This window comes from Pithys albifrons, chromosome 17, assembly GCF_047495875.1.
Source record: "Pithys albifrons albifrons isolate INPA30051 chromosome 17, PitAlb_v1, whole genome shotgun sequence".
NCBI lineage: Eukaryota > Metazoa > Chordata > Aves > Passeriformes > Thamnophilidae > Pithys > Pithys albifrons.
Genome location: NC_092474.1, coordinates 8,791,347 through 8,811,694, shown reverse-complemented (window position 1 = coordinate 8,811,694; position 20,348 = coordinate 8,791,347). Strand labels below are relative to the sequence as shown.

Here is a 20,348-nt window from a genome sequence, read left to right as displayed (position 1 = left end):
CCACCTTAACCAGTACAACTATTCCTGGCTGTGAGCATTTTTAAACTCCATCTGCTACTGAGGTGCTGCAGCAAGCACTAGCTTTTACATTTATTTTCCTCCTCTCAGAATTAAAGCTTTTAATGGCATCATAGGAAACAAACACCATTTGTCTGTCAAACAGGTAGTTTAATGGAAAATAACTCTTAATTTTAAAGGAGGCAGCATCAAGAAGGGATCTTCTTGGACTTCAGTTTATCCTCTAAGTTTGCAAAATACTTCATTTTTCCTAGAAGCTTCTTAGCCTCTTGAAGATCATCTGAAATGAAATAAACATTTTACAGAGAGAGAGCTGAGTTTGCATTTTCAAATGACTCTCAAGATTTCAATGACAATACCTGTTTCAGTACTAGGAGCTGTGAGCTGCAAGGACCCAGACACTATTAAACCATGCTGCCTACTACTTTCATCTGGGATGGTTTGGGAGCACCTCAACTGACATAACTGAAAAATGCAAAAGAGTAGGAGTCCAATCTGGATAGTCCGGCTTCTCAAACTGATACTGAAATATTTTCTCCTCAGTTAAACAACTGGAGGGGAAAGGTGCTTTATTATCTACTAACAAGGATAGAAGCAATACAGTCCTTGTGGAGGCACAGAGCAGTAACAGACTGTAATTCCTCACAGGCAGGCCCAGCCAGGACCACTTGGTGTTTGATGTTTACAGTTACAATACCCCTGCCACCCCTCCCCTCACAGCCGCAGCACTGAGACCCGCCACAGAAATACAAAGGTTTCGTCCCAGATTCAGAAGCTAGGGAACAGTTCATTGATTGTGGAAGAAAGTTATGTTGGCTATTGCACAGGAAACCCCCAAAACCTTAGGCTGAACAGGCATCAGGACTTGCCTTGCTGCAAAGCTTCCATGGAAACGGAATCGTTCCTGTCTCAGCTTTCGCTGCACAGAACAGCACCTGCTGCTCTGCTGCAGCTCCAAAGCTGCAGAACAGCATCTCTCACATTCTGGTCTAAAACCTCAGGATAGGTGGTCAAAGTTTGATTGTGTCCTTCACAGTATTCTCAGAAACACACAATTTCTTAGCAACTGCATTCCCACTCAAAGTGATTATTTTGTTGCAAAATTAATTCAATGGAACTTTTGTATTGGATTTTTAATGTGAGGTCCTGAATTTCCTGATTCAGCAGAAAGATCAGTTTAGAAGTTCTTATTTTAAATACCACACAAAGAACCTTTGTTGATGTAGTATTTGTGTTCTACAGTTCAGGAAATATTTGCCACTAAGGGAATGTGGGGTTTTAAGCATTTGACAGGTATGTATGGCAGCTAAATAATTCATAAAAACAGGTACCTCTTTCAAAAGCTGCAGTCACCTCTCTGGTCAGTTCTTCTTGTTTAACTGCAAAAGAAAATTATTTAATTTTCTTTCATACTTAGTATATTTTATACCACTGCATTCCAACTGCCTGTGGTGGGAAACTTCATTACTAGTCTCAGCCTCTGGGAGCTAAGAGAGTTTTTCGTAATACTGCTGTCCATGTTTTAGTTATGATTTCAAATGAAACGTATACAGACAGCAATTCCAATGCACATCAATGGTCACTAACTTCCCAGCAATCCAACTTATTTTGGTCTAGCAGTTTACCCTGCTACAGGTAATTCTCTCCTGCTTTACTCAGGTTTTATTCTAGTTATTCTAATTACTTTTGGCACACTACACTTCGTTGTGCAAAGAACTAAATATATTAATAAACCAAATATTTTGGCATCACTAACAATATAAAAAGATAATTGCTTATGGAAGGACAATAACCACTTAACACAATGGTTGCTAAGCTGAAAGAAATACATTGTCTGTGTAAATGACATTATTTAATATGGTCAGACATGCATTTTATTCAACTTCATTTTGAAAAGTTCTTTCTCTGCAACACTTGACTTTCCATGATCTGCCAAACATTGAGTAAATTCCTTTTTGTCGTCTATATATACTTATTTTGCCCTCAGAACAGGTTCTGTTATACAGATGTTCTCAAACCAGGTGTGGTGTTTAGGTACATAAATAGATAAAGACAACACTGGGGAAGGGAGCCAGGGCAGAAGCTCTTGCAGTGAGTCAACCACACTAAAAACAGTTGGAGACACTACAAGAAATAGACCAACACGGTTAAAAGCTTTCAGAAAGACTCTCACATTACACAAGATATAAATTGGGTCCATACAAATCCCTCAAATCATAACCAACCTTTAATTAAAGTTTCAATTTCTTCAAAGCTATCTTCATTTTTGGGCTCTGCTAATTTCTCATTGATTTCCATGATTTCCATGAGGAACGCCGAGTCTGCATCACAGTCTGTCTCTTGTGCCAGCTCCACTCCACTCAGCTCCAGCTGGCAGAGGAAATGGGAATTTGAAAATAAGCACTATTACACCTATTCAATGGGAATTACTAAGTTTTTTAGGGGACACACTCAAATTGGTATCTGATAAACCTACAGCATATTCCACGCAAGGTGCATAAACAGTCAGTCTGAAAATTAACTCCATTATAGGCTGACCATAAAAATCAGTAGTTAGCCCAGGCTGAAAGCATAATAAAGGCTGCCCAGGGTCAGACTGAAATTCCTTATGAGCAGCCATGGCCAAACCCATCGTGTGATGTGGAAAACAAATTAGCGTAATGTGAGCAGCAAATGTGATAACCTGATTAATTTTTGGACAAACTTGTTTTTGGTCTCACTTCAGTCTCTAGTGATCCTCTTCTTCAAAGGAACACAAATGACCACGTTAAAGTTGGAGTCGGAGGTCCAACCCCTCAAAGCACCCCCAGCCCATGTGTAGTTACAGCACAACACTGGAAACACCCAAAAGAGGCCTTACGAGGTAGAGGCCCCGGCTCAGAGGGTTCAGCAGCGTCTGGTAGGCCTTGTTGATCAGGGAAGAGTGTTGTTCGGAGTAGTGTTGCTCTTTCTGCAAATGGATGACAAATAATTTGAAGTTAATGACAAGTGGCAGGATACCCTTTGTTACATGCAGAAAACCAGCGTCCCTACACCACTCTTAAGCTGAGAAGACTTTGTGGACCTGGGAACTGCGTCATTGCACTCAACTAAGACCTGACGAGCCCCAACGGCCCCTCCTCGTCCACCGCAAATCCGTGACAGAGTCTTTTCTGAGCACCGGGAGATAAACACAGAGAGGCGAGTCCTGGCGCTGGGGCCGCGCCACGGCCGGCGCAGCCGAAGGCAAAGGGCGGGTTCCCGCTACGGCCACCGAGCCCCGCGGGGCCCGGCCCGACCCCCAGCCCGGCCCGGCCCGGCGCTCACCGGCGGCCTCTGGCCGAAGCGGTCGGGGTGAACGGCGCGCTGCAGGCTCCGGAACCGCCGCTGCAGTTGCCGCGCATCAATGCGGAAGGAGCGGTCACTGCGGGACACAAGGCGGGTGAGCCCCGCGGCCGGCCGGGCCCGCGGCCGCCCGGCCCGCACTCACCAGTCCATCAGGCGGAACAGGTCGGGCCGCGGCGCGGGCGGCTGCAGGGCCCGGCAGGCGGGGCAGAAGCGCGGCGGCCCCTCGGGGCCGGACAGCGCGGTGCCGCAGCTCCAGCACGGCGGCCCCGGGGCTCGGCCCGGGGCGGCCGCGCACAGCGCCCACCCGAGCCGAGCCGGGCCCGCAGCACCGCCCGCATCGGCCCCGCGCAGCGCCCGCCCGAGCCGCGCCCGCAGCACCGCCCGCATCGCGCCGCTCCCGGCGGGCCCCGCGCGCGCCGCCGCTCATTGGCTCCGCCGGGGCGCGCGCTCCGCGGCACGGGTCTGAGCGGCGGCGGCCGGACCGTGAGTTCGGGGCCCGCCCCGGCCGCGCAGCCCCAACCCTCTGCCCGCACCCTCTGCCCGGCCCTGCCTTATCTTGCCCTCCCCTCCCGCTCCGGGGCCCCTCCTCGCTGTAGCTCCTCGCTGCTTCTTCCGGGAGGGTCGCGCGGGCCTGCAGTGCTCGGGACGGGCCCGTCCGGGCCGCCCCGGCTCCGCTGCCTGAGCGTGCGGGAGCTGTGCAGAGAGCGGCGTAGGTTCGATATGAGGAAGGGCTACGCAGCCTTTGCACAGGCTGCCTGGGGGGTGAAGTCACCATCCCTGGAGGGGTTCTAGCGGCCATCTGGGTGTGGCACTGGGGCAGGGGTCGTTGGAAGCCTCAGCAGTGCTGGGGGAGTGGTTGGACTCGGCGGCCCCTTCCAGCCCCTGTGGGACCCAGTGCGAGCCGTGAAGTCTTCGGGAGAAATCTGGGCATAAAGGTTAATTCTGTTCTAGAACCAGCAGAGGGCGCCCCACATTCCCTTTCAGAGGGAAATCCATCCTGGGAGATTTCCGTGTAACCCACATATGTTCCCTTTGCTTGGAAGTTTTGAGGCCTGAGAATGGACTTGGGACATTAATAGTACAGTGTGCGAGAGCTTGCCAGTTTTACTTTTCTGTAGTAATGGTGCTTTTTTAACGTTCTCTTTGAAGCCAACATGTCTCGAGAGACTGGAAATGAAGGGCAGCAGTCTCAAGGTGCTCAGCCGTCACAGAGTGGTACCAGTTCCTCTTCCAGTGGGTCACAGAGTACCAGTCAGTCTTCCTCAAGTTCTGGGACCCTCAGTTCTTTGGACACCGTTCCCACTCAGGAGCTGCCATCGATCCCTGAGGACCAGGAGTCTGAAGAGCTGGTTCCTCAGCCTTGGGGTCGACTCTTTGCACTTGCCAAAGGTTTCAGCAATTATGGTATGTGCATACATTAACAAAACTCTTGGTTCATTTGTAGGACCTCAGAAAAAGTTCTGAGCAGCTTGGTAGAGGACAGTCTTTTCATTTTCAAATGAAGCACAAGCAAATGTAGGTATGCAACTTTTGCAATAATGTTTTATTTCATACTACATCCCAGAGTTTATATTGAGTACTTGCATACACAGATTCCATAGACTTAGAGAAATTATGGAGTGTTCATGTTCTTTGTTACATACATCATTTTTCCATTTTATAACTTCTTTAGTTTTCATGTGTGTCTATATTGCTGAAGGTGAATTGAAAACTACTATTAAGGAGAGCAAAATTATTAAGAGCATGAAAAGGGTAAAATTATTAAGGAATTTTACAGTGTGTCAATACTGCATGGTGCTTTGTCTGAATTAAGACAAATAAGGTTGATTGTACTGGAAGAATCTTGTCATTGGTATCCCTCCTCTCTACCATCTGGCATCAGTCTGTAGTGTCATAGTTCTTAACTTCCTGCGATGTTGTGTTCTCTCTCTGCTGTACCTTCCCCTCCCCTGCAGACTGTGTGAATGAGGAATACTGGTTTGGGAGAGACAAAAGCTGTGATTACAGTTTTTCAAAGCTGGGATTATCTGAGACTGGCTTCTACCAAAACTATAGCAAGAAGCACTTCCGAATTTTCAGGGTAAGTGCTAAAAAGGTTAACTGTCTGTCTATCTTGGCATAATTAAAAAAGTGACTTTGGGGCAGAGATTCTAAAGAAATCAAAACATCTTCAGTGTTGACTCCTTTAACAAGCCTCTTGGCAATGTCCCTTTCACCTGGTTTATGTAATAACCTCAGTAGTCTAATTTTTTCAGCCAGCAATAGTAAATTTCTAGTCTGTCATGTCTTTACTGTAAAGCCACTTGTTCTTTACTTTCATCTTTCCCATTTTTTTCTCTTTGAGGAAATGGGTCCAAAAAATTCCTACGTTGCCTACATTGAAGACCACAGTGCAAATGGAACATTTGTTAATAGAGAGCTTGTTGGAAAAGGGAAGAGGCTTCCACTGACACACAACTCTGAAATTGCACTGTCTGTACAGAACAATAAGGGTAAGTGTACTTTAACTTAAATAGGTTCTTCACATGTTGACCAAGAGATTGTTTCTGCATGGATTTGAGTATGTTTCTTGGGAGCTGAGCTGCTCCAAGAGGGCTGTTAAAATACAGCTGTGAATACGTTTTAGTACTTGTGTAAAAATTATCCATGTCCACATCAATCCTAGCAAAAAAGACTAAAAAAGAAAATTGGAAAGAATCTGCATCAGTTAGCACCTTACTATAGTGTAACCTTTTATGTTTGTTTTCTTATTTTTCAAATACTTTTGGGCTTCAGAAGCTGTGCATGTGATGGGGGAAACAGGGAAAACAGACTATTCAAGAAAAGTTGAAAATCCCCACAGACACCTAACCAGATGCTGCATAATACAGAGAAAATCCTCATAAAAATTAGCAGAGCTGGGTGTGTGTTTCTTTGTCTTTGCTTTTCCACTAAGATGTTATTTTTTTGATTGTCAGTTCTCTGGGACATTGAAATTTCTGCCTGTTTTATCTTTAGGTGTGTTGTTAATTGGTTAAGGATTGTTGTGAATGTAATACCAAAATGCCATTTTCCAGTATTAAGATCACCTGGCTAACCCATAGCTGATGTAATTTGTAGCATATATTTAGTTTTTCCTTTAGCAGGCAGCATCTTCTCAGTTATGCTGTTGACTATAAAAGCTCAAGAAACAGAGATTTATTACAACAAAATTTTAAAGTTAATAACAGGAAAATGACCTTCACTTGTCTTCCCAGTGTTTGTATTTTCTGATCTTACGGTGGATGATCAGATGATGTTTCCTAAAGAATTCCGAGAGAAATATATCATGTCAAAGACTTTGGGGAGGTGAGCATCCTTCTTTCCTCAGTATTAAGGTTTAACTTTGTGACCATTGTCAGTGCCTTGTTATGGAATTATTAACTGAGCTGCTGTTTAAAAAGAAAAAAAGAGAATGCTGACACCTGAGTAAACCTGTTGCTTACAACAACTTAAACAGGAATTTGTGCTTTATCCCCATAATTGTCTTGGAGTGTGTAACCTACTGTCAGTTGTGAAAACCAGTTTTTGTTTTGTTTTGTAGATGATAAATAGAGTTTGTAAGTTCTTAGCAAGTTTTTTAGGTTTGTACACTAGTTTACTCAGTTACTGGAAGCAGAAGGAAGAGCTTTATGTCAGAATCCAGCTTTCTACAACCTCACATTTGCAGTGCCCTTCGTGCAAACGGAGTAGTCGCTTTGCATATTTACTCCTGCAGTTTTGAATGAGTGGCCCTTGAGAACACTTGCTATTTAAACAGACTTCCTAACTATTAAATGTTTCCTGAGAAGTACAATAGGCTTCCTAAGAGTTGAATATTTCCTGAGAAGAGGCATATTCAGAAAGTTAGAAAGCAGCAGCTCCAAATTATGTGTAATACAATGCTTTAATTTGTCTGTACTCTTACACAGGTTTTTGACAAGTATTTGTAAGCACTGACATAGCTATGCTCTTGTGTTAGTGGTGCCTGTGGAGAAGTCAAACTGGCATTTGAGAAGAGCACTTGTAACAAAGTCGCAGTGAAGATCATCAATAAACGGCAGTTTGTGGCGAGTGGCCTGAGAGAGGCAGTGAGTGGTGGTGTTTGTTTCTCTCTCTGTCTCTGCCATGTTGCAGTGGGCCTGGAATAGTTTGTAACTTCTCTGACTCCCCAGCTATCTTCAACTAAAGAGAATTTTCTTACTTAATGTCTTCTGTATTTAATTTCAAAATGCCTTTTGATCTTGCAGCATCTACAGAATTCTGTAGGAGATGCTTCCTTTCATTCTCTGACCACATTCCATTAGGTTCATAATTTAGGACTGTAAATGGGATGTATACAGAGGGTGGCATGGAGTCCTGTGGGGTTTGGTTATGTCCTAAAATGCATCAGATAGACCCATCATAACCAGCAGAGTCTGACTAAAAATGTGCAAACTAAGCTAATTTTATTGTATGCTCCATCATAATAATTTTTAATAAAATTGTCTGAAGCCTTTTGGGAAGGGCTTTTCAGCTTCTGTCTAATGGCAGAAGCTGGAATCTGGAGAAGAACAAAGACAACTGTCTTTACTCCATCATGACAAACGTGAAAGCAACTTTCATAGCTATTATTCTTTAATTTTATATATGGGTATAGGATAAACTTTGAAGAAAAATACAGTTAGATCAAAAGTGCATGGAAGGAGTTATGTGAGTTGTGCTGTGGGTTTGCTAAAGCTAAATCAATTTGGATTAATCTTATTAATTACTTTGATGAGAAAATGAACTTCAGAGCAGAGATATAATATACAAAATCTATTTAAACCAACAAAGTGTTTCATTGGGTACTGCACAGAAACTACTACTTGATCTGAAATTATTTTTGTACAGGCAAAACTTCTCAGAGGAAATGGGAGCTGGTGGAGGAAAAGGTGCCAGGAAGCTTCAGTGGGGACAGAATTACTTAGTAGGGGCAGTTCTGAGAGTTTTTCTTGAGATTAGTTTTCTGTACTGTTGTATTTAGCGATCATGGCACAAAATGTGGGAATATTCTAATTCAGCTCTTTTGCACTGACCCAAAGTCTCTGTTGACAGAAGAGAAGATGGCAGTATCATGTATGAAGAATTGACAAGCTTGTATGCTCGAGTAATAGATGTCAGATAAGATTCAATAGTACAAACCTGTACACTTGAAGATCAGCAAAAATTTCTGCTCTAATCTACGCTTGCCTAGTTCAAAGGAGAGGGGAGATGTAGTTATTTGCAGACAAGTATGTGACATCAGTGTGACTGAAAATGGCAAAATGCAATTTTGTAATGTTTCTAATATAAATTAAGATGCTGTTATGAATTGTTATTATGAAGATATGCCATTGTACAAAACAGAGGCAGGAGTGCATCTGGAATGTTGTGAACAGATTAAGTTGTGTGTTCAAAGATGATTGATTTGGATTGGAAGAAGAGCAAAAAAACCCTGCTGGGTTGATTTTATTAGTTGAGCCTAAGACACAGATTAAAAAATCTGTTTAATTTATCTTGCAAAGTAACAACTAGGAGAGAGTAGCATGTAATTTTAGGGTTGGCCCATGTGCAAAGCATCCTGGGGGGAGAAAAGCTGTTTAAAGGACAATACATATATATACGTGACAATATTTTTTTGATTTTTATACTTTGGAAATTAGTTGGGGATTTCTAAGCTGCAGTGAAATTACATGTCTGGAGCAATATTGTGCTCCCAGTAGTGACAGCAGATTGTTTATTTAATTCACGGAAGGCACCTGATCAGTTTATGTCACAATCACTTACAGTAGGATGGGGCATGAAACAATGGCCTTCCTGGGATTGTCTCTCATTTCTGATGTCTCATTTCAGAAGAGCACTGTCTTACCCAATATAATATTTGATTCTTTTAATAGAACCCAGCTTTTAATATCAATACAGAAATTGAAATTCTGAAGAAAATAGACCATGTGAGTGTTACTGTACATTTTTATTCCTTTTTACTCCCTACTGTATGTACTTTGGTAGTTCACTGACATTAGTGTAGTAACTAAAGGTCAGTTTTACCTGTTTAGAAATGTGTTGAAGGAGACATATAATTTTTCCTGTAAATTATTGAATGATTCTTTTTTCTTTTTTAAAGTATATTGTGTCTTTGCAAATTTGAGATTTTAAAACTTGGAATAAATGAAATGTAAATTTGAGAAGAAACTTCACAGGAGAAGTTTCTACCTGAACCTCCACTGTAGAAATCTTTCTTTGATGTGAGATAACCAAATATAAAGATTAGTTTTCACTGGCAATTTTCTTGAATTTGTATCTCCTCTTTTCTCTGCATGTAAAATACACGAAATGTTGGGATGGTAACTCATAACTGGACAAATAAGGATTGTGTTTACCAAAGTCTGGGGTGCTCACTAGTCACTTTTGTTAAGTGTAAGTTTAAGTGACATGGTTGAAATACTGAAATAGGAGCTTTAGGATTGATTTTTACAAACCATTCTACTTTCTTGTGTGCCTCCATTTGTGTTCTCTTTTCTGTTAGCCTTGCTTAATCAAGATCAAAAACTTCTTTGAAGCAGAGGATTACTACATTGTTTTGGAACTGTAAGTAAATTGTTTGAAAATAAATGCATGAATTTAAATGTTTTCCATAGCTACAAAGAATGTGTGTAGTTCTGAACTGGGGGGGTGGGTGGTGTTTGTTTTATTTTTTTTCCTTTTGCTGGCCTCCACTGTTGTCTGAAACCTCTGTAAAATTAGGAGCTAGGGGATAACCAGGAGAAGAGTCATCCTATGCTTTGTAGGCACTTGGTGCCCAGGTGCTCTTTGCTGTGCTGCTGTTTGGGAGGACTGCTACTTTTTTTATTTTTGAGCTTCTAAGAGTTGGCTGATCAGAACTCATGTAACAGCTCCCAGTGAGGACTCAGGAGCTTGACCAGAACTCAGCAGTGCATGTGCTGTGTTTAGGATGTTGTTCACTCATTTTCAGAAATACATTCTTTCTCTGTGGCCAGAATAGCCAAATGTTTTGGTCTTAGCCTTGTCTAGTGAGATGAATCTTTTGGAAGTCAAGACTTCTTACCTGCATTTGCTTTAGGATGGAAGGAGGAGAACTGTATGACAGAGTGACAAGGCCAATCAAGATGAGAGAAGCTACCTGCAAGTTGTACTTTTATCAGATGCTACTGGCAGTAAAGGTATGTAATCATGAATTCTACCATGAAAAAATATGGTTATGCTTATGAATATCAGTAGGATGAACTTTTCTGTCACTTGTCATTTCTGAAACCCATTCAAGCAATCAGTGCAGCATTATTAACAAGTTGCCTTTTTTTATTGTGGTTTGTTTTTTTAAGAGCGATTCATAAGTTGAGGAGCTTTAAATGTATGCCTGTCTCTTAATCAGCCATTTCAGTTACCCTGCCATTGTCTTGGGAACAATTGGAAAGCTTACATTTTAAAACAGGTTAATAGTCTGTTTTTCCTTAATTGTCTATCTTTATATGTCTAGTATCTTCATGACAATGGAATTATACACAGAGATCTAAAGCCAGAAAATGTGCTGCTTTCATCTTCTGAAGAGACATGTCTTATAAAGGTAAGGAAACTTACATTTCTTATTAATGGAGAAATTTGGGAATATTCCTTCCCATTCTTCTTGGTATTTCATTAAACATAGCCAAAAAGATATTATGGGAGTAGTCATACAAACCATGAAGTAACTTAAAACATCGAGGAGGGTTTTTTCATAATTTTAATTTTACTTTTGTGGGTATTTCAACCCATACACTGCATACATACCTTCAAATGTCAATGCTTTTTTTTCCCCAATAAAATTTAATTTTTGAATTACAGATAGCATTCTCACAAATGTTCAGGCTGTATGGTGACAGGGGTTTTTTGTGTTTTATTTCCTTTTTGGGGAAAGGGGGGAAAGGTTGTGGATTTTCTTTTGTGTTGGGGTTTTTCCCCCTAGAGAAAGCATCAGATAGATTTGCATGCTAAACTGCTTATTTTTCAAGTTATCTCTTCTAATAAGCTACAATATCTTTATTCTGTGGTTGTCCATTTACATCCAAATTTGAGAGTATATTTGGTAGTGTACAGTGTGATCCTCTGTTGTATTTCCCTCTCTTTCTCCTCTCCCATTCTCACTTAATGTTTGGGTAACTTTCATTCATAGTTGTGTACTGGAACTGGCTTGCAAGGAAGAAACTTAATGTTACCACCTGATGTATGTTGACAATATGATATGTTCTAGTACAATCCATCCTAATATGTTATGTGGTGTTACCATTTTTAAATACAAGATTACAGATTTTGGACAATCCAAGATTCTTGGAGAAGCTTCTCTTATGCAAACATTATGTGGTACTCCCATGTATCTTGCTCCTGAGGTTCTAAATTCACTTGGGACTGCTGGATACAGCCGAGCTGTGGACTGCTGGAGTTTAGGAGTTATTCTTTTTGTATGGTAAGATATTGTGTAGATGTACCTTCACTGGGCAGTCTTTGACATACGTGGCTTGAGACATGGCAACTTCAGTATCTCTATTAGGAACTGAAAGTGTATTTAAAATTTCACACGTGTGAAAGTACTATGATAACAGATGCTTTTAATTGTGGGACTTCAGTGTTTCATTTGCTATGACAAAATCTGTGTTATTTAACTTGTTTACTTTTATATAGCTTGTGTGGATATCCACCATTCAATGAGCAAAACACTCAACTCTCTCTGAAAGATCAAATCACCCGTGGAAAATACATGTTCATCGCAAAAGAATGGAAACATGTGTCAGACATGGGTATGACTCCAGCACAGTGGGTAGCAAAATATCAACCTCTTTTCTTGTAGTTTTTGTTTATCTTTCTTTCAGCCGTGTGGCACATTGCATGTTGATATGTTTTGTTTTTGAAGTAGTATCTTAATATTTTAAGGTTCATAATTAAAGCATTAGAAGGAGCAGATATGATTTTATTGAAGAGATTTCTTAGTAATATTTAGTGTAATTAAGCACAGAAGTATAGAGTTTGTGGGCACATATGTCTATTTTTCCTCTTTTCACTTTTTCTTCTGACTTTGTCAAGCTGGTCCACAGACTTTGCCTTGCCTAAAGATTCTTCAAGTGTTAAGCCAAAAATGCCAGGAATTTAAGGAATATGAATTAGAATTCCAAAAGACAAATGTTCCAAGAAAGTAATTTCATGGTGCTAATCTTTTAGCTGAAGGTGTCAGTCACATTTAATGGAATCAGCTATTAGGTTTGGCCCACTGTCAGATAATTAATCTGTGAAACGGAGTTTCTGCATAGTAAATTGCAATGATAGCTACTGTTTACATGCTTTTATTTTTTCAGGACATTTTATATGCACAAAATAATTGTAGTATTTGCCTTGGATACTTCTTCTGTATGTGCAGAAGAGTTTCTAATAAATGATGCTGTCATTCTTTGTCTCATAAAGTTACCAAATATAACTCCTTCCTGAATAATTTGAAGCTTATTCAATAATAAGTCAGACATGTGTAAGAATGGAAATTATGTTAAGGTTGTACATAGTCCTACTGGTGTGTATTCAGAACAATCGGATACAGTGAAAAATAAATCTTGCTAAAATTCCCTTATGAGAGATTTGGAGTAATAAATTATGATATAAATGCCATATTTTCAGTGTGTCTAGTAAGAAGCTTCCTAAGAAAATGGAAGTTTGAGATTATGTTGAGCATACATGTGTCTGTCTCTTCTTTCCCACCTTCCCAGATGGACAATCTGCTTTCTGAGACACTGTAAGCCAGGAAATTAAGCTGTCTTTGCTTTTCCCCTTTAAAACCGAAGTTTTTAGGAGAGTGCTCAGTCTCCTGTGCATGTTCAGAACATAAATTGTGGACAGTGTATCTACTGGTAATTTTGGTTTATTGAAAGGTGTTGAATTGTGTGTGTGTGAAGAAGAGATGGTTGCTGTCTGCTGCTTTCCCTATGCATAGAAAAAAGAAAAGTGATCTGCCCAGCCTATATTTTTGGGCATTGTTCAGAAGGGGTATCAGATACCTTGTGCACATAGCTTTGATGTAGTAGGCATATTTCAGGTAATGAATGTATTGATCATATGTCAGCCAGATCTCCTTATTATTTTAGCTCTGGATCTTGTGAAGAAGCTGTTAGTAGTGGATCCAAGCAAACGTCTTACCACAGAGGAAGCCTTAGACCATCCTTGGCTTCAGGTAGGAATTGAGTTTTAACTGAGATACAGCAAAGCTGGGTTGTTGGGGGGATAATTTGTTGCTGTAAATTCCAAGGCAGTTCAGTAGCCTGAACGTTGTGAAGTTCTGTTGATGCAGTGGAATTTGCTTCTGCAGGGAAGCAGAGCAGACTGACCAGTGCTCACTGGAGGTGCCAAGTGTGCCTGGCCCTGCTCCCGTGGAGGAAGCCATGGCAGGGATACAGGGATGGGCAAGGAGAGCTTCAATTCTTTAGCTCCATGGCAAGAACAGCTGTGATCTTCAGTTGAAGCTTAAGCCTTCCTGTCCAGGGGTTGTCTCTGACAGGAGGCAGCAGAAGAAAACTGTCATTTGGTGCTTCTCATGAGATTGCTGCATTTAATGCCAGCTTTGCAGTCACTAATTCTTTCCCACTGCCCAGTTGGCTTGTGCTGGAAGGTGTGAAGTCAGTCCAACAGCAGAGGTTGACAGTCCTCTCTAGCTTTATTTTTGTGTAAGTATACTGGTGTTAAGCTGTTTGTCTCCATACTCTAGTCCTCCTTCAACACCCATTGTATGCTTTCATGACCTGCACTGAATTCAATGGAAAATCCTGGATCTCCGGAATATTTTCACAGAAATTAAAGCTCAGTCTGCATCTGTAGCTTGTCTGTGCTTTCAAAGATTTAGTCCCTGTAGGGGGACTGCAAAAGTAGCATAGAGGAGTCTGCTGAATACCTTCTTTCAACACAATCAGCAGCTTCTGCATCCTTTCTGAGACACCTGTTCCCAGAACTCTTTTACATCTGAGGATCACGGTGTGCTTTTTAGAGACCAAGTCTGACTGTGGTTCTGGTAGGATGGACCCCTTCCTTTGAGCATTGTGACAGAGTCCCACTTCCTCAACTTGTTTGTGTGGGCAGGCAGTGCAGAATTTGTTTCTGGCAGGTGTCCAGTGCTATTGTGTTCTTACTATGCTGGGTATGAATAAGTGCCACTGGTTTTGGAATACCCTGAATAGGAAGTGATGGTTTCCCTCCCACCTGTTACAGTCTAATTAGGTTTGTGAGGGGTAATCTTTAGGTGGTCTTTTCTTATTTCTGGCACTCTAGAGGTGACCACTGGACTTAGGACCTTTCCTGGATATTCTTGCTTGAGGAGGCCTATAGAACTCACCCAGCCTAGCTCTGAGCCACACAACAGGCTCTGTTAATTCATCCCTCACTGGGAACAGGGTGGTTTTAGATGCTTTGGTAAAGGAACATAAGAAACAGGGTCGAAGAAAGGGAGTATTCTTCAATGCTTAACAGCTGACAGTGTCCTAAGACAAAAATTGCATACAGATGACTCTTTTTAGGTGATTAACTTGACTTAATTATGCTGCTGGGCATCAGAAACTTTTCCTGGCATTTCTGTCTTTTACTACTGTAGTTTTGTGTGTAACTTAACAGTGAGTTAATCAGATATAGATTCTTACATTTAAATCATAACTCTGAGCAGAAAATAGTATTCAGAAGCCATGCTACACTGATTTTAAGAATTTCTGGTATGCATAATGGGGAAAGGGAAATAGATATTTAGGCAAGCTAAGAATTTGAGATATTTCAGTACGTAAACTCAAGTTGTTATTAACTTGATTATATATTCCATTTAGGAACACCTCTTACTGTTAAATTTAATTTTGAAGACAGGACAAAAAGTTCCAGAAAACATAATAGCCACAAATCCAGATGTCATCTAGCACTCAGCTGCTGTTCTTTGAACCGTTTCCCTTCAGGGGCTGTTACTAAGAGTATCAGGTGTTCACAGGTGATGTGCACTGCCTGCTTGGAAGGCCAACGCCCAGCTTGCTCAGTTCTAGATATCACACACCTTGAATACACCACCAAAAGAGCTGCTGAGTCCTGTTACTGTGAGTAGTGAGGAGTTACTGGCTCCTCTCTCCCTCTTGTGTTGTCTGGAAGTATTGACTTCACAAGTCAGCAGGAAAACCCACGTTCTCCATGGGACCAGTTAATGACTGTTAGTCCTCTGATGATTTTGGATACACTAGGGAATTTTTCAGATATTAAAAGTAAGCACATTCTCCAAACAATATTTCATTTCTTCAGATTTTTTTAAACCAGTAGTGCTTTCAAATTAGTGTTTATTCATGTGCTGTTTACTCCATTCTTTGCTTAAATCTACAACTTTAAAACCTAGTGAGCTGCTTAAACCTAAGTACTACCCAGTGGAAATGTCTAACTAGGTACTCACTAAAACATTTCTCAAAGGTGAATATAGGATTGCTGTTTCTGCCTCTGAAACTTCACTGAGGTCTTATGAATGGGGCAAGATCAGTTTGGTTGCATGCTGAAGAAAACACTCAGATGTTTGATATATAAATGAAAAAATATTTATCTTACCCATTAACTCAAAGGTAGTCACAGTCAAATCAGGTGACCCTGGAAAAGAAAAACAATTCTATATGAAATAAAATGGATATTGACATCCAAGTTTTTTGTAGTACTTAAGAACATAGTTAAACAGAAAAGGATATACTGCAACACTCCATTGTGTAGGAAAAGGACCCTGTCCCCTTCCTTCACCCAAGAAACTTAGTTAAAACAGCTGAAATCCTTAGGAGCTCAGTGATACTTATTTCTAATTGTCTCTAGCAGTGAATGTCCCATTAACTTCTCTTGGAGTTTCCCAATCTTTTCCCTTAAATACTCTGTTTACTACTTAGGTACTGGTTTTTTTTCCCAGGATGAGGATATGAAGAGTACATTTCAACAGCTACTTGCTCAGACATGTGCCAATATGAATCCATCACAAACATCCAAAATGGTATGTGTAATAGATATTTGAAGATTAATATTGGATGCACAGGGAAATTAGATTTTGAAGTAACCTGTAATAAGAAAATCAGTTAACTTTGAGACTTCAGAGAAATGTGCCCTTGGGCTGTGTGGCATCCTGCTGGTTGTCTCTGCTTCCTGAAGAGCAGCAATGGACTTCTGTGCTTTGTCAACACTTGTTTAAATGTATAGAAACAGTCTCACAGGCTTCAAAGAATTATTCATATATTTAGAATAAAATTGTTGAACATACTTTTTTTATGGGTTCAAGTTGCTAATGTTTAGTAGTCAAGGAAAACTTCCCATGTAAGTGCAAGTTTAGGATGGCATTATGCCATTCATTACCAGATGCTAATTAGGAGAATTGTAAACAGTAGCTGTTTCAAGCTGGGAGCAATGTCTTATATGAGAATGCTCAAATATAATTACATAGCTCTTGGTAGAGAAACATGAGTTAGTCATGCTGCTTTTTTGGTCACAGAAGGTCACAGTGGCCAACACCCATAATTCTGGAGTTAGCAGAACAGTCAGGCTCTGTTTTTACCTGGTTTCCTGTAGCAATCCTGCTGTATCTTTCTTTTAGCCAACCACAACGAGAAAGCGTCACCATGAAAGTGAAGAAGAATCTGGCTCTTCTAAGCGTACAGTTCCTTCTACATCATTTCAGAAAATGAGGTGAAGAAGAAGAGAAAGTGACTTTTGCTAATGACAGCTTTTTTTTATGGAAAGGAGATTTTTTTAAAAGAAAAACCTTAATAATGGAGTAACTGCAGAAGATGCAATTTCCAAATTAAAATAACTTTGTAAGACTGAAGTGACTGCTGTGCATGTATGATACTCTGCACAAATAGTCCTGTCCTGGTCCATCCAGCTGTGTTTGGGCTAAGTTTGTGTCCTGGTGTCCTGCAAAAGGCTTTGGTTACCAGTGACTTTAAACAGAGTGGCATCATTGCTGATAAGAAGGTATTTCCCTAGCTCCTACTTACACTGTAAATTAACAGCAATTGTCTTTAGATAGAAATAGAAGACACCTGTACTTTTTTCCCTTCATCTTTCATTACACCCCACAGTTAGATAATCTACAAGTCCCTTTCTTGGATCCTTTCCTTGGGTCCTGACTAAGACCTGCTTTCTAATGCTGTCTTAATTTTGATCTTGTTCATTTGATGGCAAACCTTTGGGCTGCTGGCCATCTGTTCATCATTTTATTGCAGAAAGCATTCTGAAGTTTCAGACTCTTAGATGTTTTTCTATGAAAGAGTTTGTTTGGGAAGTGTTACTAAACTTCACTACGGTAGTCTCATCTGATTTGCACTTAGACAAGAAGTTAGTTATTATTCACAACACAAGAGTCTTCACTATAATCCGTTTGCCTCTTCATTGCAAGAGGCAGAGAGGATCCCAGCATTTGATTTGGAAGGTTTGGGCTAACAAAGGTGCTGAGCCTCGCTGTCTACGGCCGGAGCGGTGCCGAGAGCGCCCAACGCCTCGATTGCGGGCGCCGCTGCCTTTGGCCGACGGGCCGACCCGTGTGGCGACAGCGGACAAGGGCGCGGTGTCCTCCGTGAGCCCGGGGCTACCCCGGGTCCTGCAGACACGCCGCCCCGGGGCCGGGGCCAGCCCGGGTTCCACCGCAGGACGTCCGGCCCGGGGCAGCAGCGCCGCTGGGCGGGGTGCCCGGGCAACGGCCGGCCCGGCCCCGGGGCGGGGCCGCGGCAGTGCCCGGTGCTCGGAGCCGGGCCCGGAACGTGGCGGGGCCGGAGCGGGATCGGCGCGGCGGCCGCCGGGGGAGGAGCAGCGCGATGGAGCAACAGGCGCCGCCGCCCCCGCCCGAGGCTGTGTCGGGGGGCCGGGCCCGGCGGCAGCGGGACGCGGAGCCTGCCCGGGTGAGCTGCGGCCGGACGGGCTGCGCCGGAGCAGCCGCGGGGGCGGGAGGAGCGGCCGGGCCGGGCCGGAAAGTTGCGGGACGCGGGGGCTGTCCCGGCACGGAGCGGGAGCGCGGCGGGGGCGCAGGCCCGAGGGGCGGCGGGGCAGTTCCCGGCGGGGCCCACCGCTCGCCTCGCCTCGCCTCGGGCCCCCCGCTCTCCTGCGAGCTCCTCGCTCTCCTGCGAGCCCCTCGCCCCCCGCTCCCCGGCGAGCCCTCCGCTCTCCTGCGAGGCCCCGCTCCCCGGCGAGCCCCTCGCCCCCCGTGGCTGTTGGGGGGTCCCGACGCGGGCCGGGCGCGGAGGGACCGGGCCGGGCCTGCCCCGCTGCGGGGCCGAGAGCCCCGAACGAACGCGCTCGGCCGCCCTCGCTGCGGCGGGACCCGGCGGGCACAGCGTTCGCTCTGGACGCCCCGGTGAGCAAACCCGAGACTCACCTCGTCAAAATCTTTAGTGTTGGACGGTGAATGTGTCAGGTGTACTTTGCAGCTCTGCAGAGCTCCTGGCCCTGCTGCACTGGCACAGGCACCGACTGGGTGCGCCAGCCGCGGCGAAAGTTGTGATGAACTCCGTTAGAAGAGGTTTTTTACTGAGAGCTTGGAATCTGGAGATTGGATTCGATCAGTGCATCTTGGGTGACAGCAAATGTTGTGGATGTGGCTCTGCCCATGCACTGGAATACAGACTGGCGGTCAGGGGTGAGAGGTGTCAGCCAAGTCACTGCTCGCACTCCTGCAGTTTGATGGTGCAGCCATAGGGATGCCCCTGGTTGTCCCCAGTGAACAGAGAGTTGAAACGGCTGAGTGCCTCCACCTTCTTATCCTTTCTCTTCTTTTCTTGGAGCCGTTTATGCGTTTCTAGGATGTCAAGTTCCTGTTTACTTTGGGGGATTGGGAGTTTGTTTCTTCTTAAAAAGACCAAAGAAAATTGTATGTGTTTGACTCTTCCGTTGCCAGTAGGGTTGAATCCTGAGCACGTTCTGCCAGAGGAGGCTTTTTCACCAATGAAGGGTATTCATTGCTGAGTATGACCTGAAGCAGATGTTGTGAGACCTTCTGTCTAGTGGGACCTCAGTAGTAAGAGCTGGTTTCTGCTGCCTAATGCTGGTTTCGAGGAGTAATGCTGAGAAGCTTGTGCCATCTTCTTTATCAGAAATACCTGAGCTCCTAACTCAGACTGTCTCTGCTAGATCCTCTTCTGCACTTCATTAGAACCATTTTTGTTCAGCTGCACTAAGAAACTTTTTTAACATTACTTTAGTACATGAAAGCACCTTTTATAACAAAATCTTAGGCAGCTCAAGTTTGTGTCTTGCAGTTACCTTCACTGTATTAGCAGAAGAGCTGTGTTGACTGGAAAGCTGGGATGGCTTTTTAATGAGTACTCTTTGTGTGTTGGTACCATCATCATAATCTTTTTTTATTTGTGGTTTGAGTGCCAGAGTGACTCAGTTTTACTCTTCTGTGGTTTTTCTTTTACCTAATGATGTTTTATTGCCTTACGTAGTTCTCATGATCACAGGAATTAAATAATAACATATGTCACATATTGCCATCATAGTTTCCTTTGAAATAGTTTCCTTTTTCTTCATGAGATTATTTAGTGTCACAAGATATTAGGGGCAGAAACTATTTCGCTTGGATTGAGAGGATGTCTCCTCTTGACTTCTCCTCATTGTTATAGACTCACAGCATGATTCTGGAAGCATAATTCACAGTTTTGTGTGTTCATTTCTTTGTGCGCAATAAACTGCAGAAAAGACAGCTGTTGGACTCCTCATCTCACTGGTGCTTCTTGAGGTTGTGCCCCTGCAGAGGCCCTGCTGCCAAGGGCTCAGTGCGCTCGGTGTGCCTGGGCAGGCTGGTCGTGGGCAGGCAGCTCAGTGGGCTGATGGCAGAGCCCTGTGGTGCCCCTGGGCAGGCAGCTCAGTGGGCTGATGGCAGAGCCCTGTGGTGCCCCTGGGCAGGCTGGTCCTGGGCAGGCGGCTTAGTGGGCTGATAGCAGAGCCCTGTGGTGCCCCTGGGCAGGCTGGTCCTGGGCAGGCAGCTCAGTGGGCTGATGGCA

At 43.2% G+C, this 20,348-nt stretch overlaps 3 protein-coding genes across 10 annotated transcripts in view; 2 read left to right on the top strand and 1 right to left on the bottom strand.

The window, feature by feature from the left end:
- Positions 1-147: 147 nt before the first annotated feature.
- Positions 148-3,848, bottom strand: HSCB (HscB mitochondrial iron-sulfur cluster cochaperone). 2 transcript variants are annotated; one of them, XM_071571779.1, is made up of 6 exons: positions 3,488-3,765; positions 3,325-3,421; positions 2,879-2,968; positions 2,244-2,388; positions 1,350-1,397; positions 148-298 (listed from the first exon to the last, which is right to left on the bottom strand). In XM_071571779.1, the coding sequence occupies exons 1-6, from the start codon at positions 3,730-3,732 to the stop codon at positions 207-209; spliced, it is 717 nt and encodes a 238-aa protein (XP_071427880.1). In that variant the 5' UTR covers positions 3,733-3,765; the 3' UTR covers positions 148-206. The 2 variants fall into 2 exon arrangements, with proteins under 2 accessions (XP_071427880.1, XP_071427881.1); XM_071571780.1 differs by lacking the exon at positions 3,325-3,421 and having other exon boundaries at positions 3,488-3,848.
- Positions 3,791-17,176, top strand: CHEK2 (checkpoint kinase 2). 6 transcript variants are annotated; one of them, XR_011699233.1, is made up of 15 exons: positions 3,791-3,828; positions 4,495-4,749; positions 5,301-5,425; positions 5,690-5,837; positions 6,582-6,672; positions 7,325-7,433; positions 9,240-9,293; positions 9,869-9,930; positions 10,424-10,523; positions 10,838-10,924; positions 11,637-11,800; positions 12,016-12,131; positions 13,461-13,546; positions 16,251-16,351; positions 16,946-17,035. XR_011699233.1 is itself a non-coding variant. In XM_071571770.1 (15 exons), the coding sequence occupies exons 2-15, from the start codon at positions 4,500-4,502 to the stop codon at positions 17,039-17,041; spliced, it is 1,569 nt and encodes a 522-aa protein (XP_071427871.1). In that variant the 5' UTR covers positions 3,791-3,828; positions 4,495-4,499; the 3' UTR covers positions 17,042-17,176. The 6 variants fall into 6 exon arrangements, 4 of the variants coding, with proteins under 4 accessions (XP_071427871.1, XP_071427869.1, XP_071427872.1 ...); XM_071571770.1 differs by having other exon boundaries at positions 16,271-16,351; positions 16,946-17,176; XM_071571768.1 differs by having other exon boundaries at positions 12,016-12,147; positions 16,946-17,176.
- Positions 17,177-18,095: 919 nt separating this feature from the next.
- Positions 18,096-20,348, top strand: part of TTC28 (tetratricopeptide repeat domain 28) — a 110,934-nt gene continuing 108,681 nt past the window's right edge. For both annotated transcript variants that reach the window (XM_071572380.1, XM_071572379.1), the window contains exon 1: positions 18,096-18,248. In XM_071572380.1, coding sequence (XP_071428481.1) covers positions 18,165-18,248 — 84 coding nt within the window. In that variant the 5' untranslated portion in view covers positions 18,096-18,164. The remainder of the gene's footprint in view (positions 18,249-20,348) is intronic.

Excerpts from the sequence above, each read along its gene's own strand:
- HSCB (XM_071571779.1), bottom strand. The coding sequence starts at position 3,732 with ATGCGGGCGGTGCTGCGGGCGCGGCTCGGGCGGGCGCTGCGCGGGGCC. Across the intron at positions 3,422-3,487 it reads CTGTTCCGCCTGATGGACTG|TGACCGCTCCTTCCGCATTG; the intron begins GTGAGTGCGGGC and ends TGTGTCCCGCAG. Across the intron at positions 2,389-2,878 it reads TGAGCCGGGGCCTCTACCTC|CTGGAGCTGAGTGGAGTGGA; the intron begins GTAAGGCCTCTT and ends TTCCTCTGCCAG.
- CHEK2 (XM_071571768.1), top strand. The coding sequence starts at position 4,500 with ATGTCTCGAGAGACTGGAAATGAAGGGCAGCAGTCTCAAGGTGCTCAG. Across the intron at positions 4,750-5,300 it reads CAAAGGTTTCAGCAATTATG|ACTGTGTGAATGAGGAATAC; the intron begins GTATGTGCATAC and ends CCTCCCCTGCAG. Across the intron at positions 7,434-9,239 it reads CGAGTGGCCTGAGAGAGGCA|AACCCAGCTTTTAATATCAA; the intron begins GTGAGTGGTGGT and ends TTCTTTTAATAG.